The 26,974-nt window shown below is 38.0% G+C and overlaps 1 protein-coding gene across 2 annotated transcripts in view; it reads left to right on the top strand.

Annotated features, from left to right (window-relative positions):
- The first annotated feature begins 202 nt into the window (after positions 1-202).
- Positions 203-26,974, top strand: part of LOC127411853 (attractin-like) — an 86,387-nt gene continuing 59,615 nt past the window's right edge. The window contains exons 1-10 of one of the 2 annotated variants that reach the window (XM_051647686.1): positions 203-809; positions 9,276-9,359; positions 11,559-11,672; positions 13,105-13,233; positions 19,814-20,016; positions 22,553-22,721; positions 22,828-22,918; positions 24,263-24,512; positions 24,983-25,166; positions 25,934-26,088. In XM_051647686.1, coding sequence (XP_051503646.1) covers positions 547-809; positions 9,276-9,359; positions 11,559-11,672; positions 13,105-13,233; positions 19,814-20,016; positions 22,553-22,721; positions 22,828-22,918; positions 24,263-24,512; positions 24,983-25,166; positions 25,934-26,088 — 1,642 coding nt within the window. In that variant the 5' untranslated portion in view covers positions 203-546. The remainder of the gene's footprint in view (positions 810-9,275; positions 9,360-11,558; positions 11,673-13,104; positions 13,234-19,813; positions 20,017-22,552; positions 22,722-22,827; positions 22,919-24,262; positions 24,513-24,982; positions 25,167-25,933; positions 26,089-26,974) is intronic. The other variant, XM_051647685.1, reaches the window with a different exon arrangement.

Raw genomic sequence — 26,974 nt, forward strand, 5'->3', positions numbered from 1 at the left:
ATTTCAAATCGGCAATAAAATTTGACAAAACTAGTACCATAAATTGTGATTATTTATCTCATATTATGCTAAAAAACAAACAAACAAAAAAACGCATTTTCCCGGCTTGTATATCTAATGCACATGCGCGTTCTAGAGTTGATTGACAGGTGACGTCTATCTAAAATGTGATTTGCTCTTTTAACTGTAAGGCGGGACTTCCTTTCTACATCCGTTGGGCGCTCAGAGCTGCTTGGTTGAGCGTTCCAATTTCTCCCATTCATTTCAATAGAAGTGGGCCGTCTTTGCTAAATTTCTCTGATTTCAATCACTGCGCACTTCTGCATCTTGCTGAATCCTCGTCATTTCCGGGTGTCTCGGTACTGCAGCGATAAGTATCGGTAAGATGTGAACGGGAAGAAACGATAAAAATCCGTCTTCAAAGAAACCACGGGCTGCCGACAGCGTCAACGGTACAGCCATCCTTTGCCACCCGTTACGCGCTAGTTTGTGGTTACCTGGACCAGCAGCGGATTATTCCACCGACTGTCAGCCATTTTTGTGCGAATGGCAGCGGAGGTTCGGAGGGCCCTTGGCCGGTGGTGTTATCCGACTCTCGGCCTGGCCCGCGTAGGCCTTCCCGGGACCATACTGCGGTCTCTTCTCTTTCTCTCAGCCCTCAGCGGACTGGTGCGTCTGCCCGCGGCCACGGAAGCGAAAGAGTGCGATAAACAGTGCCTGTACGGCCAGTGCAACACAGTCAGCGGCGTGTGTGAATGTGAGCCGGGATGGGTAGGGGACCAGTGCCAGCACTGCGGCGGCCGCTTCAGGTGAGCATGATGACACTTATTCACAGCTGATGCTCTTGAGTCGTGACATTAATACGACTGATGCATGAAGTTAATTCTTGACTTGCAAAGGAACTTTCCCCAGTGCTCTAATCAAAGCCATTTTAATGATAGGTTATCTGTGGCATATTAGCAGCGTATCTTGAAGCTTCTCTTTAAATGAGTGTGAGGATATACGACCTACGCTCTCTGCCATTTGATGTTCAGAAATTAGTCCGCGAGCTTATATGTCATTTGATTTTCAAAAATGCTTTGTTGAGCCCATTGTTTCCGACTTCTGTTGTCACTGTGCACTTTTGAACCCTTGATACCAGACTGATGTTTTGGTATACTTATAATTTCCTATACTATAAACAGTGATTCAAAGCTGACAAGGTCAACTTCGGGGCTAGTTAACACACTTTTTACTTTGGGAACATTTCTCAGTGTAGCTTTATTTTTTAAAGTACATTTCTGCATAGCCACATACCTTAAAGTCCTGGCTTCAAAGAAGTTATTGAACATTTTGAACATAGTTCACTGATTGCATGCTGACCTTTTGTGACAACTTTCCCCAGTTGTGGGCCATTTTGTCACACTGTGTGGGGTAAGTTGTCACAATGGAACCTGTCATTAAACCAGTGGCGTAGGTTTTATGTGATCATTGGAGGGACATGTTCTCCAGTCATCCCAACACCACAGCCAGCAAAACAAAATATAAACAGCTATTATAGGCTTTTCAGTTAAAAAAGTTAAGTAATTATTATGCTCAAAATGATTAATGAATTGTCGAAAACGAAGAGGTTAACACACTAAAATATCAAAACAATGCTTTGGACTACATGTGACAACCTACCTGATAAAAATGTGACAGCATGCCCTGACCCTACTTTCATTAAAAAATACTTTTATCCTATGAACACATTTAAACCTGTTGGTAAAAATCTGCCTTCGTATTAATATAGCTGACCCTATGCCAGTGTGGTTTATGTATGCTTGTTTATGCAGGAACTATATCAAAAATATGATGACACAGAAAATTAACTTGAAATTTTGAATTCACAAAAAAACTATTCTAATTTAACAGGATTTGGACAAGGTGTTTGAAACCAACGTGCAAAACCACTGCTATAGAAAACATACATTTCATATATTCAAATCATATAGTTACTGAGATGTAGCCCTTGTGACAACTTACCTGTGTGGCACATAGCCCCGGTCTCCCCTATACAGTAACATTTCGAGGTTGTATAGACTTTGGCAAAACTCATGCTGCTCCATCATGAGATGTGGTCCTGAGGAAACCACTGGTGGGCAAAGTCTGGCAGAGACACTGGTATTATTTGAGGGCTTGGGTCATGTCGGGTGAGTCAGGCTCCAAATGGCAGGAAGAGAGAGGCAGACTGAAGCCAAGTGATCATGTGGTGTCAATCATGAATCTAACAGAGCCATGCTGGAGGCAGGGACCATTTTGAGAAGGGTGGGCTGTTATACCACATCATGAGACGCATGTACCCTTATATATTTACAGACTGTCCTCACAGCCTGTCCAAAATGCATTGAATTACCTTGAATTAAGTGAAATTTAAGAGCTCCCTGGTCATTTCATCGCAGTTCAGGATTTTTATTAATTTATTTATTTGTAGTATTATTATTACTTGCTGTAGACAGTGGTAGCTCAGCGGTTAAGGCTCTGGGTTACTGATCAGAAGGTCGGGGGTTCAAGCCCCAGCACCGCCAAGATGCCACTGTTGGGCCCTTGAGCAAGGCCCTTGACCCTATCTGCTCCAGGGGTGCCGTATCATGGCTGACCCTGCACTCTGACCCCAGCCTAGCTGGGATATGTGAAAAAGAAGAATTTCACTGTATATGTGCAAATGTATAATGTGTGATAAATAAAGAAAATTATAAAAAAAAAAAAAAAAAAATTATATTATAAATTATTATAATTATAGACATGTGGTCTGGGTAAACTGTAGGTGCACACATCATTAGAATGAAATAGCCTACTGTTACAGTATGTTGGCTCTCTTCTAGTGGTGGACTGATTTAGTTTTTTTGTTGTTGTTGTTGTTGTTGTTATCAGTAGCGGTTCTAGCTTGTATGGTGCCCTGGGCGAAACCCGCTTCAGCATGCCCCCAAAGTTGTTGACCGGGGTTGGGGGTCATGGAAATCGTGGAAAAATCATTGAAATTAGAAAGTGTGTTTTCCAGGCCTGGAGATGATATGGAAAAACAAGTTAACACTAAATGTTTTGGAAAAGTCATGGAATTTTCTTATAAATTACTCGCCACTAAATTGAATCGGCATATAAATTGTACTGCGCCAAAATCCGCTGAATCAAATAATCAACCAATCCCTGTTACATAACATTAGTTTTCGTTGTAACTACTGCTGGGTAACACAAGCTGACGTTCATGAATTTTATGAATTAATTTAAACCATGTAGGGCGTTTAAAAAAAGGGTCAAAGGCTTTGTGAATTTTGGGCTAAAAGAGACATTGAGAAATCCAAAAGATGATGGGAGAGGACGAGACAAGGCCAAAACAGTTTGTTCGCAAGTAAAAAAAAACAAAAAAAACTTGTGAATTATTACAAAGTGGATACTGCAGTGTCATTGATGTAGTTGTATTTTATAAGGTGTTTGTTTTGACTGTTATTCAAACATTATGGCTGGGTATTGATACAGATTTACCATTTGATTTTTCACGATTCGATAGTTTTGATTCGTAGAACATGTGCTAAAAATCAGTACTGTCTCTTTAAGAAAATTGGCACTTCTGTAAATGAGCGCATATTAAAGGTGCTCCAAGTGATTTATTTTTTTATTTTTATGGAGTGGTATGCAGAAAATGTTCCTTCTCCCTGAAAGAAATCACTGACATAAGTGTCCTGAGATATCTCAGGGTTGTTTCACATATAGTACGTTTTAAGTGAACCAAACCCAGTTCGGTTAAAGTGAAACAGAAAGGCCACAAACGACCTCAGTGCTTTTGGCGTTCACAATGTAAGTGGACTTAAAAGAGGACCCAGTTGGCTCAGACCCCTTGTTGTTCACACCACAGCTCCTTAAGAACTAAGACCCCATTGCAGCAAGGGCTGTCACGATTATGAAATTTGGCTGACAATAATTTTCATAAATAATTGTGGTTATTATGATAAGCAATTGTCACACAAATTGTCATACTTCTTAAGGTTCACATATGCTTATTACAGATAGGCCTACGCCTTAAGTAGTAATTTATTGATGTTTAACTTGAAATCATATAATAAAATGGGGCTATATGATTATTTTTAAGGCTTTAAAGAATATTGAATTTTTCATTCAAAATTGTCGACCAGGGATAGAATTAAATAAAAAGAAATATTTTAAATGTTATATTATTTATGAAACCCAGACAGCCAATTATATTACATTATGCAATAGTAATAATGTATACTGTATTTCTGTCTTATATTCTTCACACTCTCGTGTTATGTTAAGGTGCTCCATAAAACCTACAAGCCCATATTTCGCATGAAGGAGAACATTTGAAATACTATGTGCATTAGAAAATATGTTTCTTTATCTGTCATCTTAAGAGTAATGGAGCAAGCAAGTGTCTTCTCCTGCATATCATTTACATTTTGTGTATAAGCCAAGAACATTTGCCATTGCGCAAATAAAATTAAAGTGAAACTATAAAAATCCTTGCTTGTATTTTCATGGGAGTTTGGCGTGAACCTCCGTAGACGGTACACCCATCAGAGCACTTTAAAGCGGTTCATCTTAACGTGCTGCTCTGCTCTGAATGCGGCCAGTCTGTTCATTTTAGGTGCTCAAATAATACAACAAGAAGGGAATATGAGACACAAAAACACATCATGGTAATCATGGTATATCTATATTAGCTTAAAATTCCCATATGTGGACAGTAAATTGTGATTGGAATATGAAGTATGCAGCTATGTATGGCAAGCCACAAGGTACTTGTATCATAAAATGCAAAGCGGACTGGTACCTCTTCGCTTTCACATCGCGCACATCAGTCGAACCACAAAAGGACCCACAAACAAACTGTACTTAGTCCACCTCCTGAGGTTGATGGAAGTAGGAGAAGCAGGTATAATTCCTTTCATGCAAAGTGCTATGAAATCTCTTTTAATTTCATGTAATTCAAAACATTCTTGTAATAACTTTGACACTGGGGCACAGAAGAAGAGAAGGTGTCATTTCACCACACTGTAAATGAGGAACATAAATATTGGAGGTAAATATTGTTGTTTATTCATCGGCTATGTATTGATATATTGGTAAATTTACCAATTTTAATATGATTAACCCAAATGTAAATTTATGGTGAATATTATTCATGAACTCATTAATTGTGAAAACACAACTTGATTATTTTAAACTGGCAGAAACCCTGTTTGATAAGCAGTGTTACATGTTCAAAGGCCTTGTTGAACGTGTGCCTGGCTGTACAATTATACCTTAGAACAGCTGAAATCACTCATAATATTCATAACATAATATTCTTCAAAACAGTCTGATAATTGCAGTCATTCGTCTTATACTGGTGTGGGGGGAAAACAATCCCATCACTTTACATTTATTTCTGCTGCAGATGTGCATGTTAGAGGTGACATTCCACATGCATCTCATATCTTGTCACTGAATGTCTTGTATTTTTCAAAGCAGTCTTCTTTTAGCATTTATTCAGATAGCAGGGGACGAAATATCAGTTGTAGAATTTTTGCTTTTATTTGAAGTGAAAACACACACAAACTTTCTTTAAAAATAGCCAAATCTATTTGATATGTCTTCATCTTCCACATGGAAAAGAATAAGTAATTACAGTAACCAGGTTTTGTTTTCCCCCATGGTAATTCATGTCCTATAGATAACTGGTGTTACTGACTGTAACTGTGTGTAAATGCAAGACTTTGGTTGTAATCATATTAAGGATTCCAGTCCTAGCTGTCTGTGGGTTTAAAGGAATTCTTGAAACTTAAATTTTTGTAGATTGGGCAATATTTGAAATCACAGAGGATGCTTTATCATTACGTTTTTGTCAAGTAACATTTAGATTTGGATCTTCAAGGTGCTTGTGATAAAGGCTAACTGTTTCTTAGGACATGAACCACTGTAATTTCATGGTATTCATTGAACTACCTTTGGGTACCATGTACTATACATACCATGGTACAGTAGGACTGTCACCATTATGACATAACTAATGAACTTAATGTTAGTTACAACATATACTATTACATTTTTAAAATCAAAAGTTGTATTAATTAACATTAGTTAATGCACTATGAATTAACAATTGTAACTGTATTATCTAAAGGCTGTAAAAATATATTATTCATTGTTTGTTCATGATACCTAATGCATTAACTAATGTTAATGAATGGAACCTCTTTATAAAGTTACCAAATTACATAAAAATTACATTAATTGTGAATTGCTAACATATTCATCTGAATAACAGTATGTCGAAAGTTTAAATTCGTGAATACTTAGAATTGCCAACAATTGACCCTCCAGAGGCCACACTGTCATAAATCAAGGGCTGAGAAAGTACTCTTATTTAGAGTAGCATTGTATCTGTGATTCCCTGCGTGCTGCAAAAAAGATCAACCCTGATTCTAGGCATGATCACAGACTTAAGACGAAGATCGGCCGATTTAGATCAGTGGCCGATCGATCGGTGCACCCCTAACCATCACTGTACCATAATGTTGCCAAAGCACTTTTTTGAAAGGGTAGTTAAAGGGATAGTTCACCCAAAATTTAGGCTGCTCACCATCATGTTGTTCCATACTGAGGGGACCTTTGCTGTTAGTCTCTAGCATTCTGTCTAACATATATATATATATATATATATATATATATATATACATACATACATACATCTCCATCTATATATATATATATATATATATATATATATATATATATATATATACATCTCCATCTATATATATATATATAAAATATTATTATTATTATTTTATATTCCACAGATTAAAGTAATACAGTTTGGAAGGACATGAGGATGAGTAAATGATGACAGAGTTCTTATTTTTGGGTGAACTATCCCTTTAGGAGGGCAGTTTGTTAGAGCCTGAGTAAGGAGGATCCATCTGTGTCCTAGTGTACACAGTGATTTTTCGTTAATAGAAATCTATTAATAGAATTTATGGCCCCTGCATTTGAATTCACAAAGAGAGGATGTGTATCCTGTATGAAAGCCATGAGCAGGGCTCTCTAATTTGCCGGCCATTCATAATAATGTAACATAACTTAAAAGAATTTGCCTAAAAAAATGGCCTCTGAGTACAAAAGCCCAAATGTTTCCACACTCAAACATACACACATTCTTTCCCCCACACCAACCACAAAAAGATGATACATCCATTCATGTCCCAGAGAGTCATCCCGACTGGAGACTGTATGTCTGTGGAACATCGTCTGTTGCTCTCCGATGATTTCAAACAGTTTATTTTATTAATCTGTTCTGTTTAGCTTTGCAGTGGCTCATGTGCTGCTCACACCAAGTGCTCTCAGCAGCTCTGTCTGCACATAGCAAGTCAAATTCTCAGTAGGCTCAGGATTGAAATCACTCGGTGTTTCCCATTAATTACGTAGACAAAATGTTGTGTTTTGCGCCGTTGCTTCGGCAAACCATCTCTCACTCCCAGTCACACATTAACGCTTGTCCGGGACAAGTCGATTTTGGAAGGGGCAAGTGAAAGAGAATTATACTTGCCCGACCGGACAAGCAGACTCATTAAAATGTCAATAACAACAAAAATAAAACAGCTATATTTGTGATAGCCTAGGCCTGTGTCACTTATTAGAAAGTTCATATTATTATTCTGCTGTTGAAAGTAATCCAGAGCATGTAATTTTATAATTCGCAAGCGATCTAGTAACAGCTGCGACCTGTTTGATTGACAGGCGGCATAAGTGTGTGTGCTGAACGTGTGCGTGTGTTCCGAAAATGCTCCTGCTAATGCGCACCTGAACTAGACCCTAGAGGGTCTGAGGTCCACCCACCACTGTCTCTCAAAATCCTGTGTGAAACACTGTCTCTCATGGTACAGAAACATTTCTGATGCTCACATGCGTCTGTCCTCTGTCATCATAAAGGAGGATGAATGGAGACAACTGCCAGAAAAAGAAACTAGCTCAATTATTCAGCAATCTTTTGCTCTTTATCGAATATACAAGTTTTTATTTGAAGAAATGCATAATGTGATTTAAATAGTTAACGATTCTATAGAGAGATTCTTGAATGATGATCTAATGGTTGAAAGCAAGATTGCCATGCTCCAGTGAGAATGATGTCTCAGTGTTTTGTGTTTGTCACAGAGCTGTTTGCTGGTGTGTGCAGTTCCCACAGGATTGTGGGTGTGTTTAATGAACTGTTTTTCAATGTTAACAAAGCTCAATGAGACTGTTGTCAGGGGCTTTTGGATAGATACCTCATCACCACACACCCACATAGACACACTGTCTCACAAATATACAAGGCTGTAACTCAGTGGATCATAAGTAACATAGTTTATTGTATGTGAAAGTCAACATGAAATCAAAATAGGACTGGGCATTTTAAAGCATCATGGACTTTTATTGATAATTTGCATTTCTATCAGCTTTATTTTGATGCGCTGGCTAAACCTTTTTTCGCAATAAATCCTTGGGTGGAAACATCGTTACTGTCATGCTTTCTCACACACCCTACCAAACAACTTACACACACCTTCATACTCACTAACACATACTATCCAACTCTTTCACACACACTGTCATACTTTCAAACACCATCATATTCTCTTACACACACTGTCAAACCACTTATACACACTATCATACTCTTTCACACACCATGATATTCTCTCACACATACTATCAAACTCACTCTCTCACACACAAACCACTTACATATATTATCAGATCCTCTCACACACACGGTCATTCTCTCTCAAACATGCACTATCGAACCTCTCACATTTATTACTAAACTTTTTTGGTTGTTGGTTTGTGCAAGAGGTTGATACTGTGTGCGTGTGCGTGTGCATGTGTGAGAGAGAGAGAGAGAGGTTCACAGTTTCTGATTGGCTGAGTAATGTGCGCCACTTGTGTTTGGAAAGTAGCCCTGTTACCATACAGCAGTTTAGTCATTTATAAAAACAGAGAGAAATACCCAATTGATTTGGCTATTTAAACGACGAAAAACATAAACTGTGTTTTCACCAATGGCCCTTGAACCTTGATACGATCATAAGCCATGCCTGTTATATTGTTCATTTAAGATCTAGTTAAACTTACTGAGGGCTATTAAACTTATACAGCAGGTCATCTTGAAGCTGTATTTGGCTGGGCTGTTACACTGTGTTTCATATTAACCTGTTCTTTCAGGTGTGTGCTTTAGTGTTTTGATTAGTGTAGTAATGTTGTGTTTCTGTCATGCACAGGCTAACGGGGCCTTCAGGCTACTTCTCAGATGGGCCAGGAAACTACAAATACAAGACCAAGTGCACCTGGCTCATTGAAGGACAGTGAGTATTGCTCTTTAATGTCATTCTCTCTCAAATGAAAGATCTGAATTAAATTGAAGCCCAAACCTGGCCCGTAAATGTGATTCTCTAATCCTACTGTCAAATTTTAAGGCCGAACCTATTTTTCCTCTCAGAGCCAGTAGAGCCCTGACAAAGTCAGCACATCAGTAATAATTTAATCAAATTAATCACAAACATATACAGGTGCATCTCAATAAATTAGAATGTCGTGGAAAAGTTCATTTATTTCAGTAATTCAACTCAAATTGTGAAACTCGTGTATTAAATAAATTCAATGCACACAGACTGAAGTAGTTTAAGTCTTTGGTTCTTTTAATTGTGATGATTTTGGCTCACATTTAACAAAAACCCACCAATTCACTATCTCAAAAAATTAGAATATGGTGAAATGCCAATCAGCTAATCAACTCAAAACACCTGCAAAGGTTTCCTGAGCCTTCAAAATGGTCTCTCAGTTTGGTTCACTAGGCTACACAATCATGGGGAAGACTGCTGATCTGACAGTTGTCCAGAAGACAATCATTGACACCCTTCACAAGGACGGTAAGCCACAAACATTCATTGCCAAAGAAGCTGGCTGTTCACAGAGTGCTGTATCCAAGCATGTTAACAGAAAGTTGAGTGGAAGGAAAAAGTGTGGAAGAAAAAGATGCACAACCAGCCGAGAGAACCGCAGCCTTATGAGGATTGTCAAGCAAAATCGATTCAAGAATTTGGGTGAACTTCACAAGGAATGGACTGAGGCTGGGTTCAAGGCATCAAGAGCCACCACACACAGACGTGTCAAGGAATTTGGCTACAGTTGTCGTATTCCTCTTGTTAAGCCACTCCTGAACCACAGACAACGTCAGAGGCGTCTTACCTGGGCTAAGGAGAAGAAGAACTGGACTGTTGCCCAGTGGTCCAAAGTCCTCTTTTCAGATGAGAGCAAGTTTTGTATTTCATTTGGAAACCAAGGTCCTAGAGTCTGGAGGAAGGGTGGAGAAGCTCATAGCCCAAGCTGCTTGAAGTCCAGTGTTAAGTTTCCACAGTCTGTGATGATTTGGGGTGCAATGTCATCTGCTGGTGTTGGTCCATTGTGTTTTTTGAAAACCAAAGTCACTGCACTCGTTTACCAAGAAATTTTGGGGCACTTCATGCTTCCTTCTGCTGACCAGCTTTTTAAAGATGCTGATTTCATTTTCCAGCAGGATTTGGCACCTGCCCACACTGCCAAAAGCACCAAAAGTTGGTTAAATGACCATGGTGTTGGTGTGCTTGACTGGCCAGCAAACTCACCAGACCTAAACCCCATAGAGAATCTATGGGGTATTGTCAAGAGGAAAATGAGAAACAAGAGACCAAAAAATGCAGATGAGCTGAAGGCCACTGTCAAAGAAACCTGGGCTTCCATACCACCTCAGCAGTGCCACAAACTGATCACCTCCATGCCACGCCGAATTGAGGCAGTAATTAAAGCAAAAGGAGCCCCTACCAAGTATTGAGTACATATACAGTAAATGAACATACTTTCCAGAAGGCCAACAATTCACTAAAAATGTTTTTTTTTTATTGGTCTTATGATGTATTCTAATTTTTTGAGATAGTGAATTGGTGGGTTTTTGTTAAATGTGAGCAAAATCATCAGAATTAAAAGAACCAAAGACTGAAACTACTTCAGTCTGTGTGCATTGAATTTATTTAATACACGAGTTTCACAATTTGAGTTGAATTACTGAAACAAATGAACTTTTCCACGACATTCTAATTTATTGAGATGCACCTGTATATATATTTTAGCATCCAAACGAAGACAATTCAGACACATTGCGTTATTGTGGAAGATGAGTAAATCATTGAATAGACAATACTGAAAGTAGCTTTAGAATTCAATACATTATTTTTGTATTTTTTTTTTTTATTGAACATAAGCCAATATTTGGCCTACTGTCCGTCTGCACTATTTATTAAATGTTGGCCTATGTAGACATGCATCAGATGGGCATCTTTGACTCTTGTTTCACATATTAATGTATTACAAACCCAAGCCCAATGTAAACCTGAAGTTATACATAAAAATATAACCCAAACTCATTCCGAAAGCTAACAGTTTGTCACGTCCTATCATGTGGCAGACTGCTAGCGCAAATGCACAGTATTTGTGTGTGGTATGTTGGTTAATTCGTTTTTTCTCTGCAGGCCGAACTCTATCCTGCGGCTTCGCTTTGAACATTTTGCCACTGAGTGCAGCTGGGATCATCTGTATGTGTACGATGGAGACTCCATCTACTCTCCTTTACTCGCTGCCTTCAGGTATTCTCTTTTGTATTCCTTTCTCAGTTACAGTGCATTTAGGTGAAGTGTATGTGCTACAGCATAGGTGTAATCCGTGTGTGAGGTGTAAACCAGAGGAATGCGATTCTTAGGTTATGACCTTTTAATCCAGGATCAGATTAAAATACGAAACCTTCCAAAGGAGCCACTCTGTACACACCGTAACAGACTCTTGTCTTTCTGCAAACTAAAAATGTTGTTAAGATGCTTTAAAAAAGTAAAGTCTGTTAACAGTAATTTAAAGTTATTTTTGCTTGTTTTAACTGGTTGATACGATAGTGGTCTTCGACACTGTTTATTTGATCACTCTGACCAGCCCAACACAGCAACATTGGTTCAACCAATGGCATGAGCTTGGGGTGGAACTATCTTTTTTTTTTTTTTTTTTTTTTTTTTTTTGGACCAATGGTGGATCGGGGTAGTGTTAGGGAAACCTACACACTTCAGCTTTAAGAGGATTTGTGTTAAGTGAGAACAGGTCACATCAGATCCTGAGATTAACCTGCAAAGTGACTCTTATGCAAATCAGTTTGAACAAAAGCACTTAGAACAGAACACCTACAGTTACAAACACTGGGCATTTTTTAATAAAAAGAAAAAAAAAGCTTATATTACAGTAAACACACAGACGCCCACATACTCACTCTTATAATAGAGTGAAATTAAAAGAAAAAAAATGGAATCAAAGAAATGTTGCATAATAAAGATGCTTTGCTTTGGGTGGTCTTGGTAGACTTTGGTTCCCTGTTGGGCTGGGCGATTATGCACGATACATTTTGCTGGCAATATGTTAATATTCGGAAGCATTGTGAATATCGTGATTTATTTTAATGTGCTTGTTATTTGGCCATAATAACCCTAATAGAAGCTGTCATGCCGTTTAAAAACAAACTATTTTAATCATGATTGATTAATGGTAATTTGATTCATTTCCTGGAATCACTTCAAACTGTCTGTTTTAATTAATTGATTTAAAACTCTGATTCAACTATTTGTGTTATCACAAAAACAAAACAAAACAAAAAAAAAAAAATTCTCTGCATTGCATTTTTCAATTATTAAAATGTCTTTTTAAACATTTACAGTATATAGCTAAATATTTCTGATTATTTATATATTATATTTGTGCATATAAATGAAAATTGAGTATAATTCTGCCCTTTGTTAAACTTGATTATTTTTAACTAGATTTTTACTTTGTTTTAAGTTTTACATTTACAGTACCTTTTTCAATGTATTTGTCAACAGTGGCTATTTGGTAGAAATAATGGTTCCTATGATTGAATTTTTTTTTTCCAGCAAATACATAAATATCAAGATATAACTTTTGTAGCTACATCATTCAGCCCAAGTTCCCAGTCAGCATAGGTATAAAGCATGACATTTTCTTCTCTTCTCTTCCACGCTCCAGTGGTTTGATTGTTCCTGAGAGCTACAGCAACGAGACCATCCCAGAGGTGGTGGCACAGTCTGGCTTTGCCCTGCTGCACTTTTTCAGTGATGCTGCATATAATCTCACAGGCTTCAACATCTCCTACAGGTAAGCTTTAATTCCCGATTCTAACCAGGCTGGAAGCTTACAGCAGTACCAACACTTTATCTCTGTTCCAAAACCAGATGTAGGTATGTGGTTAACTAGAAAGCATTTTAAAGCATCATGGACTCTCTCCCAATATTTCCCAAAAGGTAGACAGTAACATTCTACTTCCTAAAGAAGCATTCATCCAATGCAAAAAAAAAAAAAAAAAAAGAGCAGATGAGTCAAGAGAAATGTTGACTATAAATGTACTTGTATTTCTTTAAAAAACTGACTATTTTACCCAGTATATCTGTGAGCACATAGACATGTACATACTGTATATGTCAGACATATGTCTTTGGCTGCTGCATTGCGTTTCATTGTTCCAGTGCCTCACCTATACATTATTATATGCTGTGATAACTCGGTTACAAAAAGTACAAAAGATGGCAGAATCCATCATATAATCACATAATGCATCATATTTTGTCATTATCTGGCAAACTCACTCGCTGACCAACTCAGTGAAAGAATGCTCAGAAAGCACATCTCTGTTCTTCTTACAGGTCACTGTCATTTTCTTCGTAAGCGTGCACCACTGTTCGTCGTGACTGACTGAACCATGTACAGTATTCGCAAACTGCGGTTGGTTTGACTGGAGATGCCATATAACCATTGTGTGTTTAAAACACTGTGTTGAGTTGAAAATAGTTTTGAAGACCCTGCGTTCTGTTACATTCAGCTGCGCTTCATCTAGCTCTTTGAAAGTAAGAACTTGCCTAGTGTGTGTGAACTTCTCCAGAGTGTTGAGCGCTGTCTCTGACCTGGACAGAAAGTCATGCTGCGCACTATTGGAAGCTTGTTGCTGTAATGATTCATGATGCGTTCCATTGAACTTAGACAGTCTGAATTTTCTACGTCATACAAGGAAAAGTGCAATTGCACACCACATTTTGTCGAACTTCCAACTTGGAAACTCATGCGGAAATCTTTTCGCTGAGATAATGGTGTGTGACGTCACGCAAACATGTCGGTACCCAGAGTCAATCAATGATAAACATTCACTTTTATTAAATATCCATTAATTAGTCAAAGTTCCTATATTACATGATGATAAAATTTGTTAGCAAATGTTTGCAGAGACAGGTGTTCAAAACACGGTGAATAATACTCTCTTTTGATTTATCATAAACCTGTAGAACAAAGCATCGTTTATCAGTTTAGTTGCAATGAGAAGTCTCTGCTGACAGTCAAGGTCCTGCTGAAAATCACAACATAATCAATCTCGAAATTAAAAAAGGCCCCTCTTTGAAACATTTGTGTATAGTTGCCACTGAATTTCAAATTTAGTGAAAAGTCACATCACTCATGACCATTATTGATCATCGTTTTAATGATCGATCATTGCTGTCACTTCTGAGTACTCGAGCACTTGTGCCCTTCCCTGTCAGAAGGGCAGCTCAGTAGGTTTTGCAATAAAGCTTGCGTCTGGTATACACGCTGGTTTCTCTGTTGGAATTTGAAACTGTAATCTTAATTTACAGCTTAGTAATCATGTCATTTAACATGGTTATAAAGATTTCCTTAACTTTTGGACTGTGGAATTAGGCTATTTAAGGGTCTGTTTATACAAGGTGTCTTGGAATTCCAGACGACTTACCCCATTTTCTTATTTAAAAAAAATAAATAAAATTGGGTGGGGTGGGGGGAGTTTTTTCATAGTGAGTTTGCATGTTTGTTGCCCATGTTATTGTTAATATGGAAATATGTGATGTATCTCAGGGTGCTTTCACACTAGCACTTTTGGTGCGCACCCGGGTTCGAATAACGTCAAAGTTCAGTTAGTTTGGATGATGTTGATACTGTTTTCTGCTCCCGAGTCCATTTGACAAGGTGGTCTGGGGTACGGTTCATGTGAACTCCAGTACAGTTTGCTGCTGATATGAGCGCAATTGTACAAAATCGTGGAAGTGAACCACTTGTGATTACTTATAATTCGCATCTTTGCAGGCTCCCGATCGCAAATATTATGGTATAATCCTTTTCTCATACCTGCTCGTGTCCAAATAAATCCTCTTCAGAGAGCAGCTCAGATTCTTCATATCTCTTGCAACGCATCTGTGCACTTGTGCAGACAAATGCTAACATTCATCACAGCATTGCACATTCAATGCATCCGTGACAGATAAACACAATTGTCGCTCTGTGCATGGCAGGTTTGGGTGGTAAATCCGAAGAGATAAATACTTTAACACAGTGAAGCTGATGTCTTCGAGTTGTTACCTAATTACAGTGGTAAACAGCTGCCGCTTGTACTCAAGTTGATGACTCAATCGGACCGCGGTTCTGACCCAAATAATATGATGTGAACATAGACCAGCAGGGGCAGGGAGAGAGGGGAGGAAACAAACTCTGGTTCGGTCCAAGCAATCGAACCAAGTGTGAAAGCACCCCCAAAGGGTTAGTTTACTAAAAAAATGAGCATTTTGTCATTTATTCACGGTTATATCATTCCAAGATTGTATGAAATTTTTTTTCTTTTTTTTTTTTTTTTTTTTTGCAGGATGTTGACACTGCTCGTCTCCATGTAATGAAAGAATACCATGACGAGGGCTGTCAAGCTCAAAAACGGACAAAAAAGCACTATAAAAACATCATAAAAGCAATATGAATAAATCTGTATTCCAAGTCTTAAGTCAAACAATAGCTTTGTGCGAGGATCAGACCGAAATTTAGGTCACCATTCGCTGTAATATTTGCCCTCCATCGCAGCTACCAAATCTAATTTGAAATCTCCTTTATTTAAATATGCCTTGTGAAGACACATTGCACCACTTTGACTTAAGTGATGCTAAACATCATTTGGTCTCACATTATGTGAGCTTTTAACAGAGTTAAACTTTATGTAGCTCGGAGAAAAAAAAGTCATATGGGTTTGGAACAACATGGAGATGACTAAATAATGACATATTTCAGTTTTGGGAAAAATAACATTTCATGCCTCTGTACCAGACAACAAGACCAAGAGCGAGAAGGTGCAGGTCAGAGTAATTTAAAAAGACAGACGGAGAGAGAACGAAAGTGTCATAGGGTTCTAATGGTGACTGGGACGGTTTCTATAGCAACAACATTAATGGAGACCCAAAAATACTGGAGTGCAGTATCAATAGAACATCAAACACCAAGCCTCTCACACACTTTAGACACTCTGAGACACTCACAAAAGACATGTAAAGCTGCTTGACTGCCTCTTATTCTCTGCTGTCTCTTTCTTTCTGTGTTCAGCTGTAGAGGCGAGTGAGCTGCCTACTAATGTTGCTGTTGTTGCACGGTTCAATTCGGGCTAATGCTAGTACAAGATGAAATCAAACATGTTGTTCTCAACTCAAGCTAGCTCCTTCCTGCACCCTAAATTTTTTTTAGAAGATGCCTTACTATAATATATAACTATAAAAGTAACTTAATTTTTTGGTTAATATTTAACTTTATAGATAAAGTTAATATTTGCTTTGCTGAGGTAAACAACACCTTATGGGTGGGTCTCTGTGAAAAAACACTATTTTTTTAAATTGTAGGCTAAAGCTGGTACAAATGCATGTACTGCTGCTTTTCCCAATCAAGACCTTTTTCGCTTTAGACTAAACCTCTTACTGTACAGCCAGACACCATTTGTTAGAGGAAATAGTTAGACAGTATGTCCAGACTATACACTGGAAAAGGTAAATGCCCAACCCAACAGTATAACAATAGGCTTGTTCCAAATGGAAGGAAAAATTGTTCCTGTTTTTGAGCTTTATGTACAGATGTACAGGAAGTATTGGATGACATTTGCGTTTTAAAATGAGTCACATTGGCTTGAATTTTTTTTTTTTTTTTTTTTTAAATATCTGCCAGGTTAAAACAATTATTTAACAGTCATCCATCTCACTACATTTACATCTACTCATTGTGTGACTCATTCAGTAGGACTTAAACAATAATTTGTAAGATGTCATGCAAACACTATATGCGACTGAATCATACCAGTCCGATTTTTTTTTTTAAGTCAGACTAACAGACCTACATAATGCCATTTCACCTCTGCTTTGTCCAGCATGTATACAGTACACGTTAATCAGACCACATATGGGCTTGGTGTTGTGTGCTTGCTTTGAAAGACAGAGGTTACACGCAGAGGTTTTTTTAACGGTCACCTGACATCCCTCTGTGTCTTGCATCCTTGGAGACAGATGAAGACTAGCTTGACTATGGAAAAACCCACTGTAGCTCGATTATAACTTCGCATGTAAATAGGGGTGGGTAAAAATAGCTATTTTCTGATGCATCACGATCTTCATTTGAACGATATCAATTCATAAATACCAAGATCAATCCTTTACTCTATGCACAACCCTCCACTACAATGAGAGGAATTCACTCTCATTTGCAAACAAATTTCGCACTACATGACTAAAATGTATATATTTAGCAACTGGCTGGTAAATGTTTACATTTCATTCACCAGTGATTGTGTAGTATAGTGGTGGACCATTCAGCAGTGAGATCTTTCACTGCATGTTGAGAGTAAAAGTTGTTCCATGTGTGTCCAAAGAGGAGATACACATGACCCATTTGTCATTGAATAATGTCTCCTTTAATATCTTTTCTGTTCTCTACAGTCAGTTGTTGATTACAAACAACAAAACAGAAACATGTTAATCATGCATGGCACAGGTGAGAAAGCCATCTGAGTCTCTCCTGTTAACGTGCACTCATCTGCAGTTGCTCTTTTCAGAAATGCCGGTTTTGTTAAAGAGAGAGTACTGGTTTAAGCATGTGTTGAACAAATCAAGGTCAACACTTGGAAATAGTTCAAATTATGCAATTAAACAATAGTCATGTAACAAAAAAATAATATGAAATATCTTATTGATTGAATTCGTGTATTTGTTCATTTTTAAAAAGCTGAAATGTGACCAAAATTTTTGAAAAACTAATGAAATCTAATTAGTAACATTTATATTTATGTTATACCTAGTAAGGAGGTCCCCTGTATAATTAAGAGCATTAGCTGGGAGAGAATTTCTTTCATATGTATGCAAAAGGGACATTTGAACTGAAATACACTGCCTGGCCGAAAAAAAAAAGTTGCCATTTGGATTTAAATAAGCAGATACTTAAGAGCCTATGCTTGGATTATTATTGCAGTGGTTAATATGTTTCAGCTGGCAACAATTCTTTTAACCCTAACTGATGCAGTGTGTATCTTCTCATTTCTTAAACAACCGTGTCGGAAGACGTATCCCGTGGTCGTGGAAAAGATGTTAGTGTGTTTCAGATGGGGCAAATTATTTGCCTGCATCAAGCAAAGAAAACAACTAAGGAGATTGCTGAAGTCACTGGAATTGGGTTAAGAACTTTCCGACGCATTATTAAAACTTGGAAGAATAGTGGTGAACTGTCGGCTTCGCGGATGAAATGTTTTTGAATGATCTTGATCGACGATTACTAAAACGCTTTGTCACATCATAAAAAAAATCGACAGTAGAATTCACAGCTATGTTTAATAGTGAAAGTAAGAGCATTTTCACATGCACAATGAGATGAGAACTTACTGGATTGGGACTAAACAGCTGTGTGGCCACATGAAAGCCACTTGTTAGTGAGGCTAATCGGAAAAAACGACTTCAGTTTGCTAGGGAGCATAAAGATTGGACTGTGGAGCAATGGAAAATGTCATGTGGTCTGATGAGTCCAGATTTACCCTATTCCAAAGCGATGGCCGTGTCAGGGTAAGAAAGGAAGCGCATGAAGCGTTGCACCCGTCATACATAGTGCCCACTCTGCAAGCCTCTGGAGGCAAGCCTCTGGGGTTGCTTCAGTTGGTCATGTCTAGGCTCAGCAACGTTATGCAACAATAAAATTAAGTCGGCTGTCTATCTGGATGTACTGAATGACCAGGTTATCCCATCAATGGATTTTTTTCTTCCCTGACAGCGCGGCATATTCCAAGAGGACAATGCCCAGATTCATTTGGCTCAAATTGTGAAAGAGTGGTTCAGGGAGCATGAGGAATAATTTTCACACATGAATTGGCCACCACAGAGTCCTGACATTAACCCCATTGAAAGTCTTTGGGATGTGCTGGAGAAGACTTTATGAAGTGGTTCGACTCTCCCATCATCAATACAAGATCTCTGCCAAAAATGTATTCAACTCTGGATGGAAATAAATGTGACGTTGCATAAGGTTGTCAACAATGCCACAACGAATGCATGCCGTAATCAAAGCTAAAGGCGGTCCAATGAAATGCTTTTTTTTTGGCCAGGCAGTGTATACCCATATGAATCGATATTGGATCAAAATGAAATCTGGAAATCTGTGTCAATACCCAGCCCTTCATGTAAATGTACTCAATGGCAGAAATTTATGGCAGGAATAACTGAAATAAGCTTTAAGTCCTTAAAATGGAAGACCAAAACCAGTTTTGAAACTATCCTTATTTTTGCATGCCCATTTAGTGCTGCTAGTGGTACAGAAATTACACTATCTACATTTTGTCTTGGTCTGATTTATCAATACAGATTTCCTGGTGCATTGAATTCTATCCATCTTTACTCAGGTTGAACACGTGCCCCAGTAACTGCTCTGACCGTGGGGAGTGTCGCATGGGGAATTCCAGTGACATGGTGCAGTGCGTGTGTGAAGACGGCTGGAAGGGGGAGGCTTGTGACGTTGCGTACTGCTCCTCTGACTGCGGCTTCCCTCTGCGTGGAAAGTGCCAGAGTAGTGCCAAACGCTGCCAGTGCAACCCTGGATGGCAAGGTAGGTTGTAGTCTGTGCTGAAATGACAATAGTTTGCCTAAAAATAAAAAGATATGAACAAGAACATTAAAGATGAATTTTTTTAAAGATGATGTGTGTAATTTTTTTTCAATGTTCAAATACTTTTCCCACCCCAGATTAATATGCAGAGACAACTATACTCTAAGTAAGCCATTGGTTGGCTGATTTCCCCCAAAAAGGGTAAACCCTGGGCATCCCGACCAGCCCGATATAGCAACATTGGCTCAACCAGTGACACTAGTTTGGGGCGGGACTATCTTATTGTTTAACCAATGGTAGATGGGGGAAGTGTTTAGAGAACCCAATGTAAATACTGTCATTATCATTTCAGTTCCATTTGGGGATGATGCTAGTGGCACATAAATTTCACATTTACAGCTTAATTTGTCTGAGCCTTATACTTTGTAAAATTCTGTATATCTGCAAATGTTGCTCATATAATTTCGGATAACTCACTCATTAAGCATACTTATTATAATGGAGTGATATCAGTCTTTTCATAGAGGTTTCCTATAGATGTCCTATAGAAATATCGTGTTCATGTCTTTTTGGCTAAATAAGGAAAGCTCTCATCTAGTCATGATCTGTGGTGAAGTGTAGATGTTATATAATTCTCTAACAGCTCTGAGAATCTGTCGGTCTTTTCTTGTTCCCCTGATTGTTTCCTGGCTCTCTTTCCCTTCCCCAATCATAGCCATTACTCCAGTCTAATTGTCTCCGTCTCTAGTGTTGTTTGGGTTTGCTCGGCAGTACGCTATGTACTCGTACTGTTTCTATTGAAACTGCTTTGGTCTTATCCAGAGCTGTGTTTGACTACCTCTTGTGTTATAAAGCTTAGCTTGAGTTTGATTGCCTCTTATAAGCCAAACATGTAAACATACAGATACTGTAGTTCTAGGTACTGGAATGAGTGTAGACGTTTTTCACTTGCATTAGATAAGATTTCAGACAGGTACAAAGACTAAATGTACTACATGCTACCTACAGCGAAATAGGAGAAAGAAATGTTTCAAGAACATGGCTGTCCTTACAAAATATTACTATGTTTATTGTTACTACTCAGCTGCCATATCACCCTGTAGCTCAGCAGCCATATCACCCTGTATCTTTAGACTGGTTACCCACTGAAGCTAAGCAGGGTTGCGCCTGGTCAGTACCTGGATGGGAGACCTCCTGGGAAAACTAAGTTTGCTGCTGGAAGAGGTGTTAGTGAAGCCAGCAGGGGGTGCTCACCCTGCAGTCTGTGTGGGTCCTATCACCCCAGTATAGTAATGGGGACACTATACTGTAAAAAGGCAACGTCTTTCGGATGAGATGTTAAACCGAGGTCCTGACTCTCTGTGGTCATTAGAAGTCCCAGGGCACTTCTCGTAAAGTGTATGGGTGAAACCCTGGTGTCCTGGCTAAATTCCCTCCACTGGGCCTTATCCATCATGGCCTCCTAATAATCCTTATCCATTAATTGGCTATATCAGTCCACTCTCTCCTCTCCACCAACAGCTGCCGTCGCATCATCCAGGTGGATGCTGCACACTGGTGGTGGTTGAAGAGAGTCCCCTGTTCACTGTGTAAAGCTCTTTGAGTGTAGTGTCAGAAAAGCACTATATAAATGCAACATTCATTCATTCATTCTTTCATTCACTACTGTTAAATCATATAAAATCCAAGATTTCCTTGAGAATAGTCACTATGGTATATCTTGGTGGTTACCATGATAATTTATGTAAGGCTGTTGTTAGGCAACAACTAAACCTGAGTTTAGAGAGACACTGCCACCCACTGAGCTGTGAAGGCGTAGGTCTCTCTCATATCTGCGCTCAGTCTCTCTTCAAATCTGTGGAAGTGTTTATTCACCCATCTGTGATCAACAGGTTGAGGCACACTCAGAGCTGACTCGCACTGATTTCCTGTTATTTTCTTAGTGTTTAGGTCACAACCCTCATTTTATTTCAATATCTTAAAAGGTAAAATCATTACTTTGTAAAGAAATTGTTAACCCAACAAAAATATTTAAAGAAATTATTCCAAATTATTTAGGTGAGATACAAAAGTAGAATTTTAGGATGAATCTTTACGCTGCTCTTTCCATACAGTTTGTTGTGGCCTTGTCTGTAAAGCTCCTAAAAAGGACAAAAAACATCATTAAAAGTAATCCATAAGGCTTGCATGGTATATTCCAAATCTACTGAAGTCATACAATATCTTGTGAGAAACAGACCAAAATTTAAGTCGTAATTCACTGTTGGTCTTGTCTGCCAAAGCTTTTCAAGCCCGTATTCCCATCCAAATTTAAAAATGGCACATTGATGGCAAAATGGCACTGGGTCTCAGTTCATGTGTATAATTATCAAAGGTGATACAGCATTTTTTAAATTTTGGACACAACCACAGGCTAGACGCGTGCATTGTAATGCACATCTCATGTTTATTGATTTGCATGAATTACAACAAGCTGCATGTTTAATAAGATTAGATGCATTGAATTGCAAAGTGACAGCCTGTGTGTTTATTTTAGGCCTGGACTGTTCAATAACTGTACCAGCAAATGTCTCGTTTTGGACACGTGAGGACTACAGCGGGCATGGCCTGGCACGGGCATCCCACAAGGCTGTGGTGCATAAAGATGTGATGTGGGTGATAGGTGGACATGTGTTCAACTACACACACTACCAGATGGTGACCGCGTGAGTACACACACACACACACACACACACACTGTAACATGATAACTTTATTGGTGAAACTGACAGTTTCTGTAACACTGTGTGTGTGTGTGTCTCCCTCCGTCAGGTTCAACATCTCCTCTCAAAACTGGATGTCATTAAACTGGTCCATCAACTCTGTAACTGGACGCTACGGTCATTCTCTCAACCTGTATGAGGTTTGTGTTTATGAATGAGAGGGTGTTTAATAGTGTTCTGCTGTAGTTTAATTTCACATTGTTCCTTCAGTATACCGGGATTTCCTTCAGTAAACAGTGATTTTGCTTTGCGTTCTAAGTGGGTGTTTACATGTGGAGTTTACGTTGTATTAAGCCGAATAGTGGTGTTCATGTGTAAGCACACACTATTTGCACAGTTGACATAAGTCAATTTACTATCTTCAAAGAAAAGGCCTTTCTTTTTTGTCTTTTTTTTGTCTGATATTTTTATTTTTCTGGATAGCAAAGAGCACAGATTTTGTCCATGAAATGATCTATCCAAATTGAAAATTATTTATAGCAATTTTAAGTAAGATGTGAATATTGTCCAGCTGTGTGTCTGTTCATCATGAGCTGTGAAAGACAGAAACCTATATGGAAAGAAATATGTATGTTGTCTTTGTCCAATTGGGTCTGCTTTCAAAAGTGGCTGGTCATTAATTTACATATTTCCCTAAAATGTCTGTGTAAAGTCTATAACATATTACCAATGATTGAGTCCTGTGGAGTGACTCACAAAATCCCTTTTAAAATGGTCAATCTTTTATCCTTGAAAATTTTGCTAATCAAGACCCCAAGAGGATGCAAGACATTTTTTCAAGTTACGTTTCAAGTAATTATTATTTCTTTTATCTTGTGGGTTGACCTCCATATAATATAGTGATTTTCACCATTAGCTACTCGGTTAACAACATAAAATAAGGTAAAGCTTACTCATTGTGTGGATGCTATCATATGTGAGTCTAACTGTTGAAACAATGTGTAAAAAAAAAAATGGCTAATTACCTTGAAATGTCATGCACTGTGACATGTTAAATTCACTTTACAATAAGGTTCCATTCGTTAACATTAGTTAATGCATTAGGTATCATGAAGAAACAATTAACAATATATTGTTTACAGCATTTATTAATCTTTATTAATGTTAGTTAATAAAAAAAACTATTGTTCATTGTTAGTTCATGTTAGTTCATAGTGTATTGACTTGTTAACAAACAAACTTTTGATTTAAAAAATGTATTGCTATATGTTGAAATTAACATTAAGATTAATAAATGCTGTTAAAGTGTTGTTTGTTAACTAATGTTAACAAATGGAACCTTATTGTAAATTGTTACCACTATTTTAAATCAAAAGTGTGTTTAAACAGCATTTTTCAGATTGCATTATAATTACTGTGCATAAAGTTTTCATGACCTCATTAATTGAAACTACAGGGATTATGCAAATATTCCACAAATAACATATTTTATATGATCTGTCATCTTACTTTAAAATGACTTTGTATGCATTTGTCTTTGTTAGGATAAAATCTATATGTACGGAGGAAAGATTGACTCCACTGGAAATGTAACATCAGAACTGTGGGTGTTCCACACAAAGAACCAGTCGTGGGTTCTGCTAAATCCGCGTGCTAAAGAACAGTATGCTGTCGTAGGCCATTCTGCACATACTGTCCAGCTGCAGCCCGACGGATCAGAACCAGTCATACTAGTTGTCTTCGGACACTGCCCTCTGTACGGATACATCAGCCAAGTGCAGCAGTACAACATTGGTCAGTAGGACAGATTCACAGAGTGTCTAATCGACTCGTTTAGAGGAAAGTGGGGCTAGTTTTCACACTTCTTACTTCAGTGAATATTTGTCAGGCTAGGTTTATTTTTGAAAGCCAATTTCTGTACAGGCACATGCCTTAAAGCTGTTGAACTTTCACCTTTATTTCCTGGGAAAAACATAGGTGACAACATAGGCAAGGCAAGGGTTTTCAGCAGTGTAAACAGCCTAATAATGAAATAACAGCATACAAAATGTGAAAACGTGCCCCAAACAGACATGAATTATGAAAAATAAGATGAAAAATAACAACAGTGTTCAATATCATGGTGTTCTGAAATGTACTGCCCTCTAGTGTTGTTATGAAAAAGCAACATCTGTTACTTTTCATAGAGACATTTTTATCAGGAAAAAATATTGTTGTAGTTCTCCACTTACTAAATGTCTTATACTTTTCTCTTCCCTTTGCAGTTGAGAACACGTGGAGTGTTTTAGAGACTCGTGGGGCATTGGTTCAGGGTGGTTATGGTCACAGCAGTGTATTTGACCCTCTTACTCGCTCTATCTACATCCACGGAGGCTACAAGGCTTTCAGCGCCAATAAATACGGCCTGGCAGGGGACCTGTACCGCTACGATGTGGACAAGAGAATGTGGTGGGTTGAAATTTCATTTAATCCTGATTGCTTTTCAACGTAACAATTTTATGCTTTTCCTTTATACTTTGCTTTTAAAGGATCTATTTTAGGTAAAGAGCTTAATGTTACGTCACATTGTTCTGTAAGCGCTGAGGCTATGTTCAGAATGCAATACTAGCTCATTTTGCTTTTTTAATCCAACTTTGTGTAAAATCTTGGCAGTCTGATCTGATATTGAGTAGGGCTTCAACAACTAATCGATAAAATGAACAAAAAATGTCATTATCAACTAGTTTATTTATAATGTGGCATTTACTACAATATATAAGGAGAAGTTGCTACAAAGGACTGCAACACACGAGCACTACAACAGTTGTCCGCATGATGACACATCATCAGTCAAGCACATAAACTTGATAAAAGTGTGTGGCGAATGATGCGTAACTAAGTGGACAGTCGTTGTCTTCATGTATTGCAGGCCTTATGCAGCAACTGTTTTTAAAGCACACAAATATTTCAAAATTCACTTTTGAGATATGACTACGTATGTGTAATTTGTTGTGTAACAAAAAGGAAACATCTTCAAGTAATGATAACCAAAGACCTTATTACTGTATACTTATAAATCGAAAAAGGAAGACAGGTTATCTTGTAGGTCTTCTGGGTGTTCCATGCAAACAGAGTATATATATTGAGTAATATGCTGGTATGCCATTCTAAACATTGTCTCTGGTCCTCTGCTCTCTCTGGGCGTCCTGCCGATGATGTCACTAATGCCCCTGTAGGTCGATTCTGAGGGACAGTGGTTTTTTCCGTTATCTCCACACATCAGTGATGGTTGGCGGGAACATGCTGGTGTTTGGGGGTAACACACACAACGATACCTCGATGAGCCATGGAGCAAAGTGCTTCTCCTCTGACTTCATAGCATACAACCTGGGTGAGTGCAAAACACCAGGCTTTTCACCTGTGTATTCAAGCCACAAATATTCTAAACCTGTCTGCAGGCCAGTATGATGTAATATACCATGCGTTACATACCATATAGATTTTGCTATACCATTTATACAACGGTAGGTAGATTTGGCCAATCAGCAATGGGCAGGACTGCTTTTAATGGGTGTTAAGCACAACTTGTAGTTTTGTTTTTTATGGTTGCCAAGCATCATCGCAATTTAATACCACATTAATATAGAATCCAACTGATGTGCAGTCACAGATGGGTGTATACTCTATTGGCTAATTTACAAGTGATTCAAATGTGGCTCATCAAATAGTTCAAACTCTTAAATTCTATCTTATTTTACTGTATTGAGTATTACATAAAGTGAAGCTTTTTAGCACTGATTCCAGACTTATTAATTTGTTAGTAATAGTCTTTTATTTTTTGGTTCGTGTGCATCAAGTTTTAAATTAAAAGTGAAAAATAATCAAATGAGACAATACCTTTCATTTGTAAAGTAGTACATTCACTGCATTACCACATGGTTGTTTATATAGAATTTTTTCATTACTATGATACAAGATTTTAGTCATACCGCCCACCCCTTCTTTTCATGTTGTAAACCATAGACTTACTGCATCTTCTCACATACTGTATGTATAATACTATAAGCTCTGTAGTTACGTAACCAATTTAGAACACTCTACATTGGCAACAACTGCGCACTCCACACAATTTACGCTCTGCGGGAGACTCAATTTCCAATTGATTTCAATAGAGTTTGATGTTAGCATTTTGCTAAGCTATTCTATAAAGTGTATAAAGACAGCACAAACAAATTGTGTACAATAATCAATATGTACTTACACTAAACTACTCTTAT

Source organism: Myxocyprinus asiaticus, chromosome 21, assembly GCF_019703515.2.
Source record: "Myxocyprinus asiaticus isolate MX2 ecotype Aquarium Trade chromosome 21, UBuf_Myxa_2, whole genome shotgun sequence".
Classification (NCBI taxonomy): Eukaryota; Metazoa; Chordata; class Actinopteri; order Cypriniformes; family Catostomidae; genus Myxocyprinus; species Myxocyprinus asiaticus.